General features: G+C 38.6%; 2 protein-coding genes across 5 annotated transcripts in view; one reads left to right on the top strand and one right to left on the bottom strand.

Annotated features, from left to right (window-relative positions):
• LOC140718523 (tumor necrosis factor receptor superfamily member 14-like) overlaps positions 1-23,394 on the top strand; it is a 530,540-nt gene that overhangs the window by 450,163 nt on the left and 56,983 nt on the right. The gene's annotated exons all lie outside the window — the stretch shown is intronic.
• LOC140718516 (tumor necrosis factor receptor superfamily member 5-like) overlaps positions 1-23,394 on the bottom strand; it is a 72,048-nt gene that overhangs the window by 41,844 nt on the left and 6,810 nt on the right. For all 3 annotated transcript variants that reach the window (XM_073032465.1, XM_073032466.1, XM_073032467.1), the window contains exons 4-6: positions 17,015-17,160; positions 14,190-14,215; positions 5,231-5,333 (exon numbers count right to left, since the gene is read on the bottom strand). In XM_073032465.1, the coding sequence (XP_072888566.1) occupies positions 5,231-5,333; positions 14,190-14,215; positions 17,015-17,160 (275 nt within the window). The remainder of the gene's footprint in view (positions 1-5,230; positions 5,334-14,189; positions 14,216-17,014; positions 17,161-23,394) is intronic.

Raw genomic sequence — 23,394 nt, 5'->3', positions numbered from 1 at the left:
GTAAAAAATCATGTAAAAAATTCCTAACCTGTAAATATCTGAAAAAAATGTGTATTAGAGATATCATACTTATCCATTAACTGTGAAAAAGACATTAAACAGTCTTGTAAAAACAAATCTAAAAAAGTTTTTATTCCATTAATTTTCCATGTTAAAAAAGCCTTGTCCAAAGTTGATGGTTTAAAAAAGAAATTAGAATAAATATTACTAGAAAGTAGAAAATCATTTAATTCAAAAAATCTACAAAATTAAAACCAAATTTTTAAAGTATGTTTAACAATAGGGTTGAGAGCTTGTCTACCTATCCTGGAGAACGAAAACGGAAGAGGAACTCCTAATAAAGAAGCTAACGAAAACCCCCATTACTGAATTTTCCTCCAGCTGTAACCATGAAGGGCGATCTTGGTCGTCTATATCATAAATCCAAAAAGTAATATAATGAATATTAATTGCCCAATAATAAAATCTAAAGTTTGGTAAAGCCAGTCCTCCATCTTTTTTTGATTTTTGCAATAAAAGTTTATTCACTCTAGAGCATTTATTATTCCAAACATAAGACAAAATCAGAGAATCTATTTTATCAAAAAATGTTTTTGGAACAAAAGAGGGAACTGCTTGAAATATATATAAAAATTTTGGTAGAATAACCATTTTTATAACATTTATTTGACCTATCAATGACATCGACATAGGTGACCATTTAGAAAGCGTCTGTTGAGTATATTCAACTAAAGGGAAGAAATTATACCTATATAGGTCTTTAAAATTTTTAGTGATTTTGATACCAAGGTAAGTAAAATGGTTTTTTAGCAATATTATAAGGTACTTGATCATAATAATCAAAATAATTATTAATAGGAAATAATTCATTTTTATGTAAATTAAGTTTATATCCAGAAAAATACCAAATTCCATAAATATAGATAACATAAAAGGAATAATTTCCTAGGATTTGAAATGTAAACTAATAAATCATCCGCATATAACGAAACCTTATGTAATTTATCCCCTCTCCTAATACCCTGCACAGAATTAGAATCCCCAAGTGGTTCTAAAGCCAAATTAAATAATAAAGGACTAAGGGGACAACCCTGACGGGTACCTCTATATAATCTAAAGTAAGAAGACTTTTGATTATTAGTTAAAACCGCAGCTACCGGGGCATGATAAATCAATTTAATCCAGGAAATAAATCCTGGACCAAAATTAAACCTCTTCAAAACCTGAAATAGATAAAGCCATTCCACCCTATCAATGGCTTTCTCTGCATCCAAAGATACAATACATTCAGATTCTTTGGCCAAGGGGGAATAAATGATATTTAACAATCTTCGAATATTAAAATGTGAGTATCTATTTTTTATAAATCCTGTTTGATCATTTGATATAACATTAGGCAAGATATTCTCAAGCCTATTTGCTAGAATCTTAGAGAGGATTTAAAAATCTACATTCAGTAAAGAAATAGGTCTATAGGATACACATTCCAGTGGGTCTTTTCCTTTTTTTGGAATCAATGAAATTAGTGCCTCATAAAAAGTTTTAGGAAGGTTCCCAGAGGATGTAGAATCGGTAAACGTTTGATGAAGATGTGATATAAGCATTTCATGAAAAGTCTTGTAAAATTCTACCATATAACCATCAGGTCCCAGAGCTTTACCTAAATGCATAGAGGATATAGCCTCTTGTTTAATAGGTACATCTAACATATCAACATCTTGAATCGAAATTTGAGGTATGTTTAACCTTTGCAAAAATCTATTCATAGTAATAGTACTATCAGAGAATTCAGATTTATAAAGATTAGAATAAAAGTCCATAAATATCTTATTAATTTCATAAGGATCTAAAGTTTCTATTCTATCCGGTCGGCAATTTTTTTAAATCTGTCTTCTGACCATCCCAGCCTTTAACTGACCCGCTAAAAGTTTAGCAGATTTTTCCCCATGTATATAAAATAAACTTTTAGATTTAAAAATTTGCTGTTCAATGGGAAAGGTCATAAGCAAATCAAACTGTGATTGAAGTTCGACCCTTTCTTTATATAGGTCTTCAGTAGGTTTAACTGAATACGCTTTATCTGTTTAATATTAATAAGCACTGACAATTCCGCTTTAGTTTTCTTTCTCAAGGCTGCTGAATATGAGATTATTTGTCCCAGAAGAAAAGATTTCAAGGTGTCCCATATAACCAGATTTGACATTCCTTCAGTTGTATTAAATTCAAACAATATAGAAATTTGCTCCTTAATAAAATTAACAGAAGCTGGATCCCGTAACAATACGGGGTTCAATCTCCACTGCGAGATTTTCAAAAATCTATCCGATAAAGGCGCGTGATCTGAGAGTGCAATGATGTCATACGCACATTGAACAACGGAGTTTAACAGACGTGTATCTGAAAAAAAGTAATCAATTCAAGAATACTTGTGATGGACGTGTGAGAAAAAAGAGAAATCTTTACCATTGGGGTGTTTGTATCTCCAAATATCGACAGGGCCATATTCTAATAAAAAAGAGTTAATACAAGTTGCCGCTTTATTAGGAAACGACGGATTGGTTGATGACCTGTCAAACGCCGGATTTAAGCAACAATTACAGTCACCACCCATGATCAGCTTATATTCATTGAGATTCAGTAACTCTGAAAAAAGTTTCTTAAAAAAATCAGAATTATCTACATTAGGTGCGTATACACACACCAGAGCTACCTTTTGCTCGCATAATAAACCAGTAACAATTAAATATCTTCCAATCGAGTCAGTAGTAGTATTAAAGTGTACATTTCCTCTTATAATCCTAGAAACCTCTTTCAAATCTTCCTCAGCCTCTGCTGCTCCAGAGAAGACAGCCCAAGTTTGTCCAGCCTATTCCTATAGCAGATGCACTCTAAGCCAGACAGCATCCTGGTAAACCTCTCTGCACCCCCTCCTTCCCATAATAGGGTAACCAGAACAATGCAATATTCTAGATGGGGCCTAACTGGAATTTTATACAGCTGCAACATAACTTCTCAACTCTTCAACTCAGTTCCTCAACATTAAAGATAAGCATATCATATGATTTCTTTACCACACTATCAACCTGTAATCACTTTCAGGGAGCTGTGAACTTAAGCCCCAAATCCTTCTACCCACCAACACTGTTAATGGTCTTGCCAGTAACAATGGATTGTCTCTTTGTATTTCCGGAAGTGCATCACTTCACATTGGATCATTTCTGTGCCCATATCTACAACCTGTTTATATATTGCTGTACCCTTTGCCAGACACCTACACTATCCACAAGAACACTGGTCTTTGCATCATTTGCAAACTTACCAACCACCCATCTACATTTTCATATACAGCGGCATGCAAAGGTTTGGGCACCCCTGGTCAAAATTTCTGTTACTGTGGATACTTAAGTGAGCAAAATTGATCTCCAGAAGTCATGAAGTTAAAGATGAAACATTCTTTTCAACATTTTAAGCAAGATTAGTGTATTATTTTTGTTTTGTACAATTTTAGAGTGAAAAAAAGGAAAGGAAGACCATGCAAAACTTTGGGCATCCCAAGAGATTTGAGCTCTCAGATAACGTTTACCAAGGTCTCAGACCTGAATTAGCTTGTTAGGGCTATGGCTTGTTCACAATCATCATTAGGAAAGGCCAGGTGATGCAAATTTCAAAGCTTTATAAATACCCTGACTCCTCAAACCTTGTCCCAACAATCAGCAGCCATGGGCTCCTCTAAGTAGCTGCCTAGCACTCTGAATATTAAAATAAATGATACCCACAGAGCAGAAGGCTATAAGTAGATAGCAAAGCATTTTCAGGTAACCGTTTCCTCAGTTCGTAAGGTAATTAAGAAATGGCAGTTAACAGGAACAGTGGAGATCAAGTTGAGGTCTGGAAGACATAGAAAACTTTCTGAGAGAACTGCTCGTAGGATTGCTAGAAAGGCAAATCAAAACCCTTGTTTGACTGCAAAAGACCTTCAGGAAGATTTAGCAGACTCTGGAGTGGTGGTGCACTGTTCTACTGTCATCAGAAGAAAAGCTTTCCTGCGTCCTCAACACAAAATTGAGCGTCAGAAGTTTGCAAAGGAACATCTAAACAAGCCTGATGCATTTTGGATTGATGAAGTTCAAATAGAACTTTTTGGCCGCAATGAGCAAAAGCATGTTCAGAGAAAAAAGGGTGCAGAATTTCATGAAAAGAACATCTCTCCCACTGTTCAGCACAAGGGTGGATCGATCATGCTTTGGGCTTGTGTTGCAGCCAGTGGCACGGGGAACATTTTACTAGTAGAGGGAAGAATGAATTCAATACCAGCAAATTCTGGAAGCAAATATCACACCATATGTAAAAAAAAAGCTGAAGATGAAAAAAGGATGGCTTCTACAACAGGATAATGATCCTAAACACACCTGCAAATCCACAATGGACTACCTCAAGAGGCGCAAGCTGAAGATTTTGCCATGGCCCTCACAGTCCCCCCACCTAAACATCTTCGAAAATCTGTGGATAGATCTCAAAAGAGCAGTGCATGTAAGACGGTCCAAGAATCTCACAGAACTAGAAGCCTTTTGCAAGGAAGAATGGGTGACAATCCCCTAAACAAGAATTGAAAGACTCATAGTGGGCTACAGAAAGCGTTTATAAGCTATGATACTTGCCAAAGGGGGTGTTACTAAGTACTGATCATGCAGGGTGTTCAAACTTTTGCTTTGGGCCCTTTTCCTTTTTTGTTATTTTGAAACTGTAAATGATGGAAATAAAAAAGAAATCTTGCTTAAAATATTAAAGGAATGTGTCATCTTTAACTTCATGCCTTTTGGAAATCAGGTCATCTTAGCTATTCACAGTAACAGAAATTTTGACCAGGGGTGCCAAACCTTTGCATGCCACTGTAGGTCATTTATATGTATCACAAACAGCAGGGGTTCCAAGTACAGATCCCTGCAGAACACCACTAATCAGAAACCTCCAGCCAGAATAAGTCCCACTGACTACTACCCTGTCTCCATGTGCAGGCCAGTTCTGAATCCAAACAGCCAGTTCACCATGGATCCCGTGGAATTGTTATCTCTGGATGAACCTCCCTTCAGTGAATTTGTCAAAGCCTTACTAAGATCCATTTCTGGCATTTTTTTTAGTAAAAATATAGCTGCACCACTTTTGAAAGCTAATGAAAAGCATTCTGTTGGCATTGAGATAATTATTGTATAAAGTACTGGCCATCACTTACCTGGAGAACACAATGAACAACAGGCACCATTATTTTCATACTCCCCTGGGTCACAAGCAGTTGTCACCGGAATTTGGGAAATCAGGAATAGAGAGAAAATAATCTGTAATTAAACATTAAATATAGAGATTAATACAACTGAAAAAAATTCTTTTTTTTAAACAGAAGTATCACTGCAGATTTAATAAAAATCTTCCATTTCACTCAACAGTGTAATTATAAAGCTGTACTGTTTCATAACTATATCCCACCACCAGACACATCTCCCCCCCCCCCCCACTCTCAGCTTTCCGCAGGGATCGCTCCCTATGCGACTCCCTTGTCCATTCATCACACCCCCCATCCCTCCCCACCGACCTCCCTCCAGGCACTTATCCCTGCAAATGGAAGAAGTGCTACACCTGCCCCCACACTTCTTCCCTCACCACCATCCCAGGCCCCAGACAGTCCATTCAGGTGAGGCACCACTTCACCTGCAAGTGAACTGGGGAGATATACTGTATCCGGTGCTCCCGATGTGGCCATTTATACATTGGGGAGACCCGCCGCAGACTGGGAGACCATTTTGCCGAACACCGGCGCTCAGTCCTCCAGCAGGGGTGGGATCTCCCTGTGGCCACACTTAATTCCACAGACCACTCTCACTCCGATATGTCTGTCCATGGCCTCCTCTACCGTCAAGATGAGACCACATGCACGTTGATGGAGCAATACCTTATCTCCCGCCTAGGTAGCCTCCTTCCTGCCAGCATGAACATTCAACTCACAGACCTCTGTTGATACCCCTGCCCCCCCCTTACCCCATCCCTATCTATAATTTTAGTCTGGTTCTCTTTCTCTCTCTTCCCCCCCACCTATAATCTCCCCCCAGCCCTACCTTTCTTTCTCTTTTATTTCCCATAATTCTCCACCTTCCCCCAGTTCATTTCCCTTCAGCCTATCACTTCCCAGCTCTCTACTTCATCCCTCCCCCAACTTCTTATCCCCCCTCGACCATCCCATGTTACTTCACTCCTGATGAAGGGTTTTGGCCCGAAATGTCGTCACTACCTCCTCCCATAGATGCTGTCTGGCCTGCTGAGTTCTGCCAGCATTTTGTGTTTTTAATAAAGAAATTGTTCTCTTTTATATAGATTAATCAGCATCGTTATTGTCAGGTTTTCAACAGGGTCCAGGGCAATTATAGAAATTATGTTGCAAACTACGGTTTAATGCAAAGCATAAAATTACTCCAAGAGATTTGAAAGTCATTTTTATTTGAATTAAAGACCGAAAATGACAAAAATTCTCAGGTAGTCAGGCTGTGTTTTTGGTAAATGTTTCTGGTTGACAAGCAAAGCATAGAAGATACTTGAAACTTCACTAAAAAAAAAGGCTGGGAATACTCAGCTGGTCAGGCGACATCTGTGGAGAGATGCTGACTCGCCACCAATGCTCCCTTGCTACTCTAATTTTACTGTTTCATCAGTGTTTAAATAATGTGTCCCGTCCAGCTTATTATTTCTAGCATAAACATAAGAAATTCTGCAGATGCTGGAAATCTTGAGCAAAGCACATAAAATGCTGGAGGAACTGAGCAACTATAAAGGATGTTGTCTGGATTGAGGAGCATGCCTTATGAGAATAAGTTGAGTGAACTCGGCCTTTTTTCCTTGGAGCAACGGGGGATGAGAGGTGACCTGATAGAGGTGTATAAGCTGATGAGAGGCATCGAGCATGTGGATAGTCAGAGGCTTTCCCAGAGCTGAAATGGCTAGCACGAGAGGACACAGTTTTAAGGTGCTTGGAAGTAGGTACAGAGGAGGTATCAGGGGTAAGTTTTCTTTTTATGCAGCGAGTGATGAGTGCATGGATTGGGCTGCTGGCGATGGTGGTGGAGATGGATATGATAAGAGTCTTTGAAGAGACTCCTGGACAGGTATATGGAGCTCAGAAAAAGAGCGCCCTAGGTAATTTCTGAGCTAAGGACACGTTCCGCACAGCTTTGTAGGCCGAAGGGCCTGTATTGTGCTGTTGGTTTTCTGTTTCTAGAAAGGGGAATAAATAGTTGATGTTTCTGACCAAGACCCTTCGCCATCAAGGCTTGAAAGAAAAAGGGAAGAAACTATATTAATAAAGTGAGGGGGGGGTGGAATGGGTACAGAGTACGAGCTGGCAGATGAAGGGCATTTCAGAATCAGAACTAAGTTTAATATCACCGGCATCTATTGTTACATTTGTTAACTTCCACCATTTGACAGACTTCCAGTACCAAAGTGACCTGACTTTTTAAAAACTTATTTTAAAATCACTTCCTGATACCAACACTAGCCACTAAAAAAAATCATGACTACTGAAATACAACAAAAAGTTTGACCAGTTTATCCAGTTGCATTGTGGCAGATGATGTTTCCTTGTTTGTAGCTTTGACGAGAAAAACTAAGTGACTTGATTTGCACATTCACTGATTAAAGTTTATCAGAATTAGAATCAGTTTAATATCATGACATTCAATACGGTGCAAAAATCTTAAGCACACGTATAGCCAGGGTGTCTAAGACTTTTGCTCAGTACTGTATTTGTCACCATGAAGCGGTGCACAAGATTGTAAACCTGGTGGGAGCAAAGGAAGTTGAGAATGGCGAGGGAGGAGCGTCACGAGAGAGGTAACAGAGAAGGAGTGCCGGGGCAGGTGGCGGTGTGGGTGCAGACATACTCAGTCCTGAGATACCAGGCGAGGTTATTTGATTATAAATAATTGGTTTATTAATCATTACAGAATGTCTCTCTGGTGCTCTCCACTGCCCCCTCTCCCTTCCCCCTTTCCCAACCATGATTACCTTCTCCCTGCCCACTTCCCACTTTCAGAACCAGACTTATCACGAGTCGTGAAATTTGTTTTTTTGCAGCAGCTGTACAGTGCAATACATAAAATGACTCAGTACTGTGCAAAAGTCTTAAGCACCTAGCTATACAGTACATATGTGCCTAAGGCTTTTGCACAGTACTACATGTCCTGAAATTTGTTGTTTTCCATCAGCACTACATGTACGTAGAAAACTACAATTTACACTAAATATTCATTTTGAAAAGTAAATTAAATAGTGCAAAAAAGTGAGCAAAGATAGTGAGGTACTGTTCATAGGTCGGTTCATCTACTGGTGAAGGGGAAGTTCACCCTAAAACATTGAGTGTCTTCAGGCTGTTTCTTTCAGGATAGCTCCTCTGGACCTGTGGAGTGACATCAGGTCTGGCAGGTGATTCGCCAAAGACAACATTCTCGGTTGCCGGTGTCACATTGCTGTCAGTGTCAAGATCATCACTGAGAGGCAAGTCCAGTGGCTGTAATGTGTCTGTCTTGCTGGATGCAATCGACTCAGGTGTGTTCTTCAGTTGAGCATCCACTGTCTGGTCCACATCTCCATCATCCACTGTATACATCAGTGGTCCAGTTCCTGTAGCTATCATACTGGTTGACCACCTGTTCTCTTGGTAATCACACGCTAGGACTTCCTGTCCAATCTCGAAGCTCCTTTCTGATTCTCTCAGCAACTGACTGAACTGTTTATTCTGCATTTCCCTCCAGAGGTCTGGTTTCAGGTCTATGTGAGATCTCAGGTTCCTGCTCATGAACAGTATTGCAGGTGTTTAATTTGTCATTACAAGGCCAGAGGTCCAATACACAAAAAGGAAGCTGTCCACCTTGTGCTGTAGAGAAACGTCCTTCTTGTCCATCGCTTTAATGGACTTCTTGAACATTGGGATAAATCTTTCAGCTAACCCATTCATTGCTGGGTGGTGAGGAGCTGATTTGAAATGTTTGATGTTCTTTTTCTTCATGAATCATCTGAATTCTGCCGTGTATCATGGTCTGTCGTCACTCACAATTTTTTCAAGTGAGCTAGTTCTGGTGAAGATAGTCCTCAGAGTGGAAGTAGTCCTTTCTTAGCTGATTAACTTCATTGGTACGACCTCCGGCCACTTCAAATGAGCATCCACAGTAATCGGACATGGAGTCCATGAATGGCCCAGCAAAGTCAGTATGTACTCTTTGCCATGGTGAGGACAATCATTCTCATGGGTGTAATGGTGCCTGTGGGGGTGCATTTTGAACATTTTGGCATCCTGAACAGCTTTGGGCCAAGTCTTCAATCTATTCCCAGCCACCACACATTGCTCCATGCCACAGTCTTCATCTTGACTGTACCCAGGTGTTCTTCATGCAGATTCTCTAACACTCTGGTACGCAGTTTAGAAGGAACCGCACAAGATCTACAAATCAGCATCCTTGATGTACTGATAGTTGGTCTTGTCTCACTGAGAACTCTGGAAACATTGGGCTACCATGAGCTGGCCATCCTTGCATGCTGATGTCATAGACAATGTTGGGTCATTCCTTGTTTTTCTTTATATTTGTTACCAATGTGGTGTGGAACACTTCTGCTGAATCACAGTATGAAGACTTTCCTTCTTCAGCTGCCAACAGTGGAAGACATGACAAGCCGACAGTGTTGCTGTGTTGTTTGGTAACCTTGAACTCTACGTCATAAGAGTGGGCTCCTAGGAACAATGCCCAACGTTGTAACCGGGTAGCAGACATCACTCGAATTCCCTTCCTGGGATTGAAAACAGACACAAGAACATGGTGATCTGTCACTAGAGTAAACTTTTGACTGTAGAGGTAGTGATGGAACTTCTTATTCCCCATACTAGATTAAGGGCTTCTTGCTTGATCTGTGCATAGTTGCATTCTGCACTTGTCAGTGATCTTGAAGCAAACACAATCAGACGTTCAGATCCATCTTTCATAGAGTGTGACAAAATGCCCCAATGCCATAAGGGGATGCATTGCACGCCAGTCTGATGGGCAGTGATGAGTCATAATGGGTGAGCAGTTCATCTGATGTTAGCAATCTCTTTGTTTCTTTGAACGCTCTTTCACATCTGTCTGACCATTCCCACTTTGGCCTTGTTTGCAAAAGTGTGTTCAATTGGATGTAGCACTGTAGCAATGTTTGGGAAAAACTGGTTATAGTAGTTTACAAGGCCAGAGTACGACCTGAGGTGTAACACATATTCTGGTTTGGCCTGTAGCACTGCCTCAGTCTTGTTTTGTGACTTATGTAAGCCATGCTTGTCAATGACATGTCCACAATATGCGATTTCATTCTTGGAAAAACTCACATTTCTCTCTTTTTGCGTGCAGACCATACTCACTCAGTCTGGTATGAGCTTTACCAAATTTCTGGAGGTGCTCTTCATTATTTCTGCCAGTTACAATGATGTCATCAAGGTAACACTGTGTTCCTGGGATATCGTGGAGCACTTGATCCATCGCACTTTGCCAAATTGCTGGAGCTGATGTGACGTCAAAGACAAGACGATTATACTGGAAAAGTCCCTTATGAGTGTTGATCGTGAGGAATATCTTGCTTGACTCCGCAATCTCCATTTGCAGATAAGCTTGTGACAAGTCAATCTTTGAAAACCTCTCCCTGTCTGCCAAAGATGCAAAAATGTTTTCTATTCATGGTAGAGGACAGCGCAATACACAGCACCGGGTTGATGCTCACTTTGAAATCCCCATGTATGTGAACTGCTCCAGCCTTCCCTTTCCTGATCACTGGGACAATGGGCATGGCCCAATCCCTCCACTCAAACTTGGAGAAAATTCCAGAAGCCTCCAAGCTCTGAAGTTCAGCATCCACTTTAGGACGTAGTGTACAAGGCACTGGACATGCTTTATGGAATCTTGGTGTTGCAGCTTCATCCATTTCATTTCTGGCCTTCATGCCTTTGAGTTTATCAATGTCCTTCTCAAACATTTTCTCATTAGCATCAGGTTTATTATCACCGGTGTGACGTGAAATTTGTTAATTTAGCAGCAGCAATACAATGCAATACATAATTTAAAAGAAAAAAACAAAATAAAATAATAATAATAATAAGTAAGTCAATTACAATATACGTATACTGAATAGATTAAAAATTGTGCAAAAAACAGAAATGCTATATATTAAAAAATGTGAGGTAGTGTCCATGGGTTCAATGTCCATTTAATAATCGGATAGGGGAGGGGAAGAAGCTGTTCCTGAATCGCTGAGTGTGTGCCTTCAGGCTTCTGTACCTCCTACCCGATGGCAACAGCGAGAAAAGGGCATGCCCTGGGCGCTGGGGGTCCTTAATAATGGACGTTGCCTTTCTGAGACACCACTCCTTGAAGATGTGCTGGGTACTTTGTAGGCTAGTACCCAAGATGGAGCCGACTTGTTTACAATCCTCTGCAGCTTCTTTCAGTCCTGTGCAGTAGCCCCCCCCCGTGCATTAAGCAGCTGTGACAGTCTCTGGTTAGTGTTATCATCTGGGCTGCAGTTGCCTGTTGATGAGATATTGAGAACTTTGATTGAGTGCCAGTCTAGTTGGATTTTTCTCAACCATTCATTTCTGAAGTGTGTAGGCCCTCCACTTTTCAACACATAAAGCTCTAACTGCCGTGTATGGCCTCCATACGTCACATTCACTTCCAGTTTGCCTTTGGGGGAAACTTTTTCGCCTGTGTAGGTCTTTAGCATCACTTAGATCTTCTATAACGGTAGCTTAGAAAACACAAGTCTTTTGTAGTCAGCCCTTGAAATTATAGACAAAGCTGACCCTGTCTCCAGTTCCATTTTCAGTTTTACACAAGATATATCTATAGTGATCCATATGATTTTGTTATCTGCTTCAGTAATACTATGCAGTTCCGGGCATGAAAGCTCACCTTTGTCAGAGCCTGTGCTGTCTGATACTGTTTTACATTCAGTCATTTTATGCATTTGCTTAGTTTTGTGTGTGAGACTTTTCACTCTGTTGTGCTTTTTGTCTGCCTTGCACACTCTCACTATGTGACCTTGTCCCTGACCATTCCTGCAAACTTTTTCTTTAAGCCAACAGTCACTTGCATCTTGGGAGGGTGTGCCACATTGACAATATTTTTAGCTTTTTGCACTATTCAGGGACATTTTGTGCATTTCACATTCTAACCTCTTTTCCTGTAGTTCTGCTGCATCCTTTGCTGCAGTCTCTATCGATACTGCAATGGTCAGTGCCTGTTCTAAGGTTAGGTCTTTTTCTGACCGTAGCCTCTTTTGGGTGCTTTGACTATGCATGCCACATACAAGCCTGTCCCTTAATGCATCAGAAATCCCACCTCTGAAATCACTGTACTGATAAAAGTTGGCGTAGTTCTGCAATGTGTTCAGAAATGCTTGCTTACTTTGACCGGTTCCTTCTGAAATATCTAAATTTCTCAGCTATTACCAGGGGTTTATTGGCTGAAGTGATTTTGTAAAATTGTTACAATTTTGTTAAATGTCTTGGTTGCTTGCTTGCCAGGGGTTGCTAAGTTGCATAAAAGACAGGACGTTCCAGCCCCTATTAAGCTAAGAAGATGGGGTTGACTTGCACCAGATTGTCAACTCCTGGAGAACAGTAGTCTCCAAAGCTTCACTCTTTGCTAACTATTACAAGGCTGCACACATTTACCACTTACAAAGTATTAAAAACTGAATACATTACCAAAAACAAAACTGAGCAGTTTGACTTGACTGGAACAAACTCCATGACTCCCTGGAAGATTCTCCCATCTCCACTCACCAGTCAACTTCTGACAACACTATCCCATGCAACCGAAAGGGTGTACACCATTATCCTTTTGCTTATCCACCATCCTTTTACCTCTTTCCTTCCCTTTATCCCAGAAGAATATCAATTTTTCCAGGTGAAGTCATTCAGCGGCAGTGTTTCCAGTTTTGTGGACTCCAAAACCTGTTCACAGCATGAATCATCTGAGCTTGAGAAACCTCCATTCAGTCTGCGAGGGTGATCCTGCACTTTGCAATACTCCCACATTGACTTCCCAGTTTGCAACCTCCTACATTTCTCCAAAAATGCCCAATCTGAAACTCAAGATACAGCACATCCTCCTTCTGGCTATGTTGTGGTCCTTTTACGATTCAATTTATGACAAAATTCGATCTCATACCACTTAAATAATACAAGCACAGCACCATGGAATTTCTAGGCAGGTAGCTTCTGCACCAACACTGTCAAGTTAATCCTTTTACTGTAGTGCAACCATATATCTTGTCTAACTGTTGTGCCCATTGGTTGGGGCCAAAATCTACCAGAGAACTATAATTATTTTTAAATTGCAAAGTACTAGGCCAGAAGATAGAGATGACACTGGAGTATTACTGTCAGGATTATTTGCAGTGAAAGATGGCAATAATTGTAATTCTAAGCCAGGAGGCCAAGAGGCCTGTCCTGAAGTCGGAGGTCTGTCATGTGTCGGTAGGAGTGGAAAGGGACTTATTTGTTGTTTGGTTGATTTGCTGCTTGTCGTGCTCTGTGTTGTTCTGCCCAGCATAGTGGGTATAATATGTTGGTGCCAGAATGCTGGTTGTTAATGCAAATGACACATTTCACTGTATATTTCGATGTACATGTGATAAATAAATCTGAATCTCACCCATGGAGAGAACAGCGTTGGTCTAACCTGTGCTTAAAACATTACAGTGAACATCCTGACCATCATCAACTCAAAAGATGCTTCTCATGACCAGTTAGTTGTATATTTGCCAAACTTGACCCTTTCACTAACAAGAAAGGCATAAACACCAACAGAGTAAGTAAATGGCAAGGACCGCAGTATTTTGACAAGCAAGTACTCTTCATCTCATGTTCTCGGTATTTACTGCTTACTGATTATTATTTTGCAGTTTGTTGTCTCTTGCACACTGGTTAATTGACAGTCCTGTTGTGTGCAATCTTTCAGGGATTCTCTTATGCTTCCTGGATTTGCTGTGGATGCCCACAAGAAAACAAATCTCACGGTTGTATATGATGACATGTGTACTTTGATAATAAACACTTTGAACTTTGATTACCTGAAATGTCATTTTCTCTCATAATAAAATGAAGCAATATAATATAATCTTACCTTTATGAACTCTTCATATTTTGTAGCTGAAAAAAATGTAAATATATTTCTACAATTACTTAAAAAGATCAAACATTTAAAATCCTAATAAGAACAATCTCAGAAGGCCTACAATATTAGTCCCTCAGGGTTTATCTTTGATACTTTCCAACTCTTCCCAGGCCCAATCCACTGAATTTCATCTTGATTTCTGATGTCTTCAAATAAAGTGCACCACCATGGAAATACAAGCAGTAAGTTTCCTTCCCTTTGAATAAACCCCCTTCTCATCCTGTCTCCTATAAGGACACTATATCCTTCCCTCAGTTTCTCTGTCTCCACAAAATCTGCTCTCAAGACGAGGGTCTCCACTGCAAGTCTTTGGAAGAGTCCCCCTCTCTTAGGAAGCACAGCTTCACCCTGCTGTGGATGATGGAGCCCATGCATGCATTTCCTATATGTCTGATCTCGCATTCCCATTCTCTTCCCCGACCCATCTTCCTAGTTTTCTGCAGACAAAACAAGAGCTTCCCACCACATTCAGCAAATCAATTTTGGCACTTCAACCAGCTCCACAGGATCCCACAACCAAAAACATCATCACCTTTCCCCAACTTTCTGTTCTCCGCAGGAACCATTCTCCCTGTGATGTCCCAATCCATCTTTCCCTTCTAAAGCCCACTCTGTCCCATCCCCTGCAACAATAGGAGGTGCAACACTTCTCCCGTCATCCAAGTGCAGTAGGGATACATGTGCAATTCTTCCATCCTGGTCTGTTGCATTCAAAACTTGTAACATGGCTCCTCCACACTGGCAAAACCAAGTGTAGACCAGCTGACTGTTTAGTAGTCCACCTGCACACTCTCTAAAATGGTCACGTTGAGATCCCAGTTGCAACCCGAGTTTCCTTTGCATCTACAGTGTTACTCAACTTGTTGAGTTCTTATCTTTTGCTCAAGTTTCCCACCCATTTAGATATTCCTGATCTAAATGTTATAATTCCATATCTAAGATGTGTGCCCAAGATCAGAAAGCCTTCTGGTGAGTGTTCTTATCTGCTTGGGACAGCAGTAGGGAACAGAACACTCATGTGAATTTCCCCTGTAACTACCTACGTACTCAGTTTTCTTATGATGTGGGTAAACTTAAATTCACACTGCAGATTATATCAATGCGACTGAAACATGCAGGGGCAACAGCAAATTTAGAACTACAATTCTATTTATAATATCATAGGTAATTAGTTGTGGTCTAGGTCCCTTGAAATTAATGCTAACATATAACAATAACGTTGTTTCCAACAGGATTTAAAATTGAGTCAGCATTATTGAATTCTCACCTGCCGATCAGCAGCAAAAATGGTGCATGAATTCTGTCAATTTTTCTATGCATTTAAGTGGAACAGAATTTAAATGTTATCATTTGATCACAACTGATCATCACTGGTTGTCCCATCATCTTGACTGATTAAAGAAGACATAACATGGTCAGTTAGTCAGTATGTCTTGCCAGTGTACTAAAGAATGGAATGGTGCCTGAGCATATTGGCTCAAGTCTGCTATTCAAACAGACATTCCTGTACATTTTTCTTGCCAGCTGAGTTGCAGCCCTCAGCTTAGGGCTCTCTATATCGGATGCAGTTTACTGAAGTGAAGAACTATACTTGGATTCTCCAGTTTATCAGTGGGATTCTGAATTTCTTGCATCACCTTACTGCACTCTACCTTAAATATGCCCAATGACGTGACCTCCACAGCTGCCTGTGGCAAAAAATTCCAGATTCACCACCACACATTCAGCCAGAAATAAAATCTTCCTCATCTTTGTTCTAAAATAAAGCCCCTCTCTTCTGAGGCTGTGTCTCCTGGTCTTAGACTCTCCCACCATAGGAAACATCCTCTCTATCAAGGTCTTTCAACATTCGATAGGTTTCAATGAGGTCACCTCTCATTCTTCTGAATTCCAGTGAGTACAGGCCCAGAGCCACTAAACACTCTTCATATGACAAGCCTTTCAATTCGGAATCATTTTTGTGAACCTCCTTTGAACCCTCTCCAGTGTCAGCACATCCTTTCTTCAATAAAGGGCCCCCAAACTGCTCACAATTCTCCAAGTGAAGCCTCAGTAGTGCTTTACAAAGCACAATGTTACATCCTTGCTCTTATATTCTAGTCCTGAAATGAATGCCAACATTGCATTTGCCTTCCTCAGCACGAGCTCAACCTGCTAATTATCCCTTGGGAGAATCCTGCACAAGGACCCACAAGACCCTTTGCACCACAGACTTTTTAGATTTCCCTACAACTTATACTCATATCTAAACTAAACCTCTCTTTGTCACCCTGCTTCTCCCATCAACCTTCTACACCAGGAGTAATATTCATGATGGTTGTGGGAGGAAACTGGAGCAATGAGAGGGAAAGGAGATCACAGAGAGACCAAGCAAAGTTCCCACAGACAGCATTTCCTTGTGGTCAGAATGGAACAAGGGACCCTGGAGATGTGAGACATTTACAATGCTTGTAATGTCACTGTGCCGACCATAATGCAGTTCCTTTGTGGCCAGTATTGATTCTCATTGTGAATTAATTTTGACGTTGCTAAGATTGAGAGGAAAAGTTCTTAGAATGGGACTCAAACCCAAATTCTGGGATCTGAATAAATTGGACAAAGCTTATAAGCTGAAACACAATATATGGACTTAATCTACCTGCATACCAGCAAAGTGGAAGCAAAATGGACATGCAGCATCATTAACAAATAGATTTATTTTACCAAACACATACTGAAATCATTATACCAATCGAACAAATGGCCTTCTGAAATACATGGAAGAAATCCCATACCTGAAAATAAGAAGCAGTATTTTTCACTGTTTACTTGGTATGCAATATAGGTAACAATAGAAATGATTAAGAGCAAAGCCTGTAGAGTTGGGGCTACCACATGGAGCTTTTCCACCCCAGCTGGAATTTGGACCATCTGTTCATCCCTATGGAAAATGAAAAACAAAGATTATCACTGAGATGCTCCATTAACTGCACCTCCCAAGAATGTTCAGCAATTTTTCTTTCCAAAAAAATCAATTTCACTCCCTTGTTCTTTTCCCCTTATCCCTAGAACTTATACCCTTTTATTTATTCAGTAAGCTTTTTAAAACTACAATTTCTTCTTTTTTCCAACTTATTCATTTGCCTGCTGAAATGTTAAGATCCTTGCCTCCCACTCTATTTCCTATGAACATAAGCATCATGAAAAGGGAAGAGTTATTGTTTTTCCCCATGTCACAACTTCATGGTAACATCAGCATTGCTAACAATGGGATTCTTAATAACTCCAGACTCTTTTCTTCATGGAATTTAAATTCACCAGCTCACCAGACTGATAATTTAAAAGAGAAAATAGAAATCGTTAAGTTGCATCTAAGGAGAGACAAAAAAAACTTGATAATGCATCAGTCAAGCAAATATATCTTATTATAATTCTACAGGGCCTTGATGATACTAGACATTTGCTCTCCTTACCCAAGAAAGGATACACAGGTTTTTATTTTTATTTATAGAAGAAAATGCATAAAACAAGCTGACTTTTCCAACCAGACACAAAAACACAAGTTACATTTCAGAGGACAAGAATTATAGTCAATATAAATCCTGAGCACTTAAAAATACATTAAACGTCTCTGAATACCAAATTTAAAATTTAATTATTAAAAATACATGCAGTGGCCACTTTATTAGGTACTTCCATTACCTAATAAAGTGGCAAGTGAGTGTATGTTTGTGGTCTTCTGTGGCTGTAGCCCATCCACTTCAAAGTTCAACCTGTTGTCCGTTCAGAGATGCTCCTCTGCACATCACACTGTAAAGTGTGGTCATTTGTGTTACTGTCACCTTCCTGTCAGCCTGACCCAGTCTGGCTATTCTCCTCTGGCCTCTCATTAACAAGGCATTTTCACCCACACCACTGGATGTTGTTTCTCGCACCATTCTCTGTAAAGACTGATGTGCATGAAAATCCCAGGAGATTAGCATTTTACGCTCCAAACGTGGACTATCCTGATTTTTTAAAAGTCTTTATTTACTTCTCTACCTAATATAAATGAATATATGTTGATAATGGGCGGTGACTTTAATTGTTGTTAAAATCCTCTGCTGGATAGATCTATATCCACTCAGACTTTACCAAGTAAGTCGGCTGCTTTTATCAACTCTTTTTTGACTGATTCTGGAATTTCAGATATTTGGAGATTTCTACACCCTAAGGACAAAGCGTTTTCATTTTTCTCACATGTTTATCAATCTTACTCAAGAATTGACTACTTTTTTATTGACTCTCATTTTATTCCATCTGTAATTGGTTGTAAATATGACATTATAGCCATCTCTGATCTCTCTCCAATGAAACGTTCTATTCAATTAATGGACACAGCTCCTAGCATTAGACAATGGTGATTTGATTCTACTTTGCTTCAAGATACAGATTTCATTAAATTTGTGAAGGAACAGATTAATTTCTTCTTCTCAACTAATACAACGGAAGAAATTACCTGCGGAACACTTTGGGACACTTTTAAAGCATATATACGTGGACAGATTATCTCCTATTCTGTTGGTTTGAGAAACTTATTAAGAATGAAACTCTTTTATTGGTTGATAAGATCAAAGAAATTGATAAGAAATATTCTATCGCTCCTAGTGAGGAGCTCTATAAACAAAGAGTTGAGCTTCAAATGGAACACAGCTTATTACTTACATCCTTGATCTAAAATCAATTAATGAAAACTAGAAGAGAATTTTATATGCATCGTGATAAATTGGGCAAATTGTTAGCCTAACCAACTGAAGACTGCTTCGGTTAAACGTCAAATTATTAAGATTCGTAAACAGAATGGTGATTTGACAGTTAATCACGATGAGATAAACAAATCTTTTCAAGATTTTTATACTTCTCTATATCACTCTGAACATGATCTCAATACCATGTATGATTTTTTAGGGAAATTGTATTTTCTTAAACTATTACCTGAAGAATGTTTGACATTAGAAACTCCTATTACAGATGCAGAAATAAAAGGTGTTATTTCCTCAATGAATTCTGGAAAAGCACCAGGTCCAGATGGGTGTACAGTTGAATTTTTCAAGTTTTTTTTCTTCTACTCTTTCTCCTTGGTTATGTAGGGTTTTTGAAGAAGCAATTAGATTAGGTAAGTTACCACAATCATTTTATAGTGCTTCTATTTCTTTAATTTTAAAAAAAGATAAAGATCCAACTGATTGTGCATCCTATAGATCGATATCCCTGTTGAATGTGGATTTTAAGATCTTTTTCAAGATACTGGTGACCAGGTTGGAGAAGATATAACACCTCAAATTATCTCTGAGGACCAAACTGGATTTATTAAAAAACATTATTCATTTTATAATATTAGGAGATTAATGAATATTGTTTACACTCCTTCATGTAACACCCCAGAATGTGCCATTTCCTTAGATGCTGAGAAAGCCTTTGATAGAGTTAAGTGGCCATATTTATTTACCGTGCTTGAGAAATTTAACTTTAGTCCGACATTTAAATCTTGGATTAAATTGATATATCACACTCCAGTAGCCTCGGTTCTTACTAATAACCAATGATCTCCCTTTTTTCGCTTATTTCGGGGTACCAGGCAAGGTTGTTCTCTTAGTCCATTACTATTTGATATTGCCCTGGAACCTTTAGCAATTGCTATTTGAGAATCACCTAACCTTTTAGGCATCACTCGTGGGATGGATATACACAAGTTGTCATTATATGCAGACAACTTGTTATTATATATTTATAATCCTGAGAAATCCATTCCCGCAGTTATATCACTGTTGGCTCAGTTTAGTAATTTTTCTGGTTAGTAATAATAGGCTTGGTCCATAATAGAGGGATGAAAAAAGAAATTAGATTTAATAGGAATTGCTAAAATAAATTGATTCAACCCAAAGAATTTCCAAAATTGAAACCATATTCGTAAAGTGTATTTAACTATCAGACTGTCAATTTGTTTATGCAATTTAGAAAAAGCAAAGGGAAGTGAGGTCCCTAAGATAGAACCCAATGAGAACCCTCATACAGATTTGGTTTCCAAATTTACCCAGTGAGGACTTGAAGTTACATCCAAGTCCCATAACTGCCCAATAATAAAATCTAAAATTCGGCAAAGCCAGTCCACCCTCCTTTTAAGACTTCTGTAACTATCTTTTACCTAACCTAGGATTTTTATTCTGCCAGATATATGAAGAAATTTTAGAATCAACATTATCAAAAAAGGATTTCGGAATAAAAATCGGTACCGCTTGAAACATATCTAAAAATTTAGGTAAAATAATCATCTTAATAGCATTGATCCGACCTATCAGTGACAGAGACAATGGTGACCATTTAGTAAACAGATGTTAAGAAATTAGCATTAAATAAATCTTTATGCTTTTTTGTAATTTTAACCCCTAAATATATAGTGATCAATAACCAATCCATAAGTTGGAACCTGCATATTTAGGGGAAACGGTTTGCTCTTATTAAGGTTCAGTTTGTAACCAGAAAAATTACTAAACTGAGCCAACAGGGATATAACTGCAGGAATGGATTTCTCAGGATTAGAAATATATAGTAACAAGTAGTCTGCATATAATGATAACTTATGTATCTCCATCCCATGAGTAATACCAAGAATATTAGGTGATTCTTGAATAGCAATTGCTAAAGGTTCCAGGGCAATATCAAATAGTAATGGACTAAGAGGACAACCTTGCCTAGTACCCCAAAATAGGCGAAAAAAGGGAGATCTTTGATTATTAGTAAGAACGCAGACTACTGGAGTATGATATAACACTTTAATCCAAGATATAAATATTGGACTAAAATTAAATTTCTCAAGCACAGTAAATAAATATGGCCATTCAACTCTAACAAATGCTTTCTCAGCAGCTAATGAAATGACAAATTCTGGAGTACTACGTGAAGGAGTATAAACAATATTCATTAATCTCCTAATGTTAAAAGATGAGTAATGGTTTTTGATAAATCCACTTTGGTCCTCAGAGATAATTTGAGGTAATACCTTCTCTAACCTAGTCGCCAATATCTTGGAAAAGATCTTAGAATCTACATTCAACAGGGATATCGGTCTATAGGATGCACAATCAGTGAGATCTTTGTCCTTTTTTAAAACTAAAGAGGTAGAAGCTCTATAAAATGATTGTGGTAATTTACCTAATCTAATTGCTTCTTCAAAGACCCTACATAACCAAGGAGTAGAAGAAAAAAACTTGAATAATTCCACTGTACATCCATCTGGACCTGGTGCTTTTCCGGAATTCATTGAGGAAATGGCACCTTTTATTTCTGCATCTGTAACAGAAGTTTCTAATGTTAAACGTTCTTCAGGTGATAGTTTCAGAAAATTCAATTTCCCTAAAAAAATCATATATGGTATTGGGACTATGAGGAAATTCAGAGTGATACAGAAAGGTATAAAATTCTTGAAAAGATTCATCTATCACATCATAATTAACTGTCAAATCATCATCTTGTTTATGAATCTTAACAATTTGACGTTTAACCGAGGCAGTCTTCAATTGGTTAGCTAACAATTTACCCGATTTATCACTGTGTATATAAAATTCACTTCTGGTTTTCATTAATTGAATTTCGATCGAGGATGCAAGTAATAAGCTGTGTTACATTTGAAGCTCAACTATTTGCTTATACAGCTCCTTACTAGAAGCAATACAATATTTATCAATTTCTTTAATCTTATCAACCAATAGGAGGGTTTCATTCTTAATACGTTTTCTCAAATCAACAGAATAGGAGATAATCTGTCCACGTATATATGCTTTAAAAGTGTCCCAAAGTGTCCCGCTGGAAATTTCTTCCGTGGTATTAGTTGAAAAGAAGAAATCAATCTGTTCCTTCACAAATTTAATAAAGTCCGAATCTTGCAGCAGAGTAGAATCAAATCACCATTGTCTGATACTAGGAGCTGTATCCATTAATTTAATAGAAAGTTTTACTGGAGCATGATCAGAAAGGGCTATAATGTCATAATTACAATCAATTACAGATGGAATAAAATGAGAGTCAATAAAAAAGTAATCAATTCTCGAATAGGAATGATAAACATGTGAGAAGAATGAAATCTTTTTGTCCTTAGGGTGTAGAAATCTCTGAATATCTAAAACTCCAGAGTCAGTCAAAAAAGAGTTGATAAGATTAGCCAACTTATTTGGTAAAGTCTGAGTGGATATGGATCCATCCATCAAGGGAATTAAACAACAATTAAAATCACCACCCATTATAAACATATATTCATTTAGATTAGGTAGAGAAGTAAATAAAGACTTAAAGAGATCAGGGTAGTCCACGTTTGGAGCGTAAATATTAACCATAGCAACCTTTTTATTAAAAAGTAACCCAGTAATTAACAAAAATCTACCAGTTGGATCCGAAATAACATCATGCTGAACAAATGTAATTGAGGAGTCTATAAAAATCGAAACTCCTTTTACTTTGGCATGCGAGTTTGAATGATACTGTTGTACCTTCCAAAACCTAAAAAAAACATTGATTGTCCTCTTTCCTCACGAGTTTCTTGTACAAAAATAATATGAGCGTTTAGTCTTTGGAATACTTTAAAAATCTTTTTCCATTTAATCGGATGGTTTAAACCATTTGTATTCCAAGAGACAAAATTAATAGTCTTTGAGCCATATTTCCTAGGATCAACCCTTTGGTATATAAAGAGTTAACCATACTGTGAACTCATGAACCCGGAAGAGGGACAAAAATTCAGACAGGAACTGAAAGTGACGACGCGGTAGACATTTTGGTAGTTCTAAATCAGCCCAAATGAAAAAACTAGAAAAATAGAAAAGACCCTCCCACCCTCCACCCATGAAGCCCCCAAACTGGACCTGAAGGCGGCCAGAAAAAAGAATAACACTAAATCTACCCCCATGTCTCCAGAAGGCAACTCCAAAGATATATGCTTAAAAAAAAGAACCACCCAAAATGCAAAATAAAATTAAACACTATACTAAAACAGTCTTCATAATATAGCTTCTAAAAAGAAAAAAAGAGTAAGCACCAGTACATATTATAAGTCGGTTAAAAACCAAAGCAATTAAAAATAAGGTTATAAAAAAGGCTTTATGGGAAGACGACAAAAATAAGATGGCGAGATAAAAGAACAAAG

Source organism: Hemitrygon akajei, chromosome 29 (genome assembly GCF_048418815.1).
Source record: "Hemitrygon akajei chromosome 29, sHemAka1.3, whole genome shotgun sequence".
NCBI lineage: Eukaryota > Metazoa > Chordata > Chondrichthyes > Myliobatiformes > Dasyatidae > Hemitrygon > Hemitrygon akajei.
The sequence above is the reverse complement of the archived record's forward strand: the minus strand, read 5'-3'. Positions and strand labels throughout refer to the sequence as shown.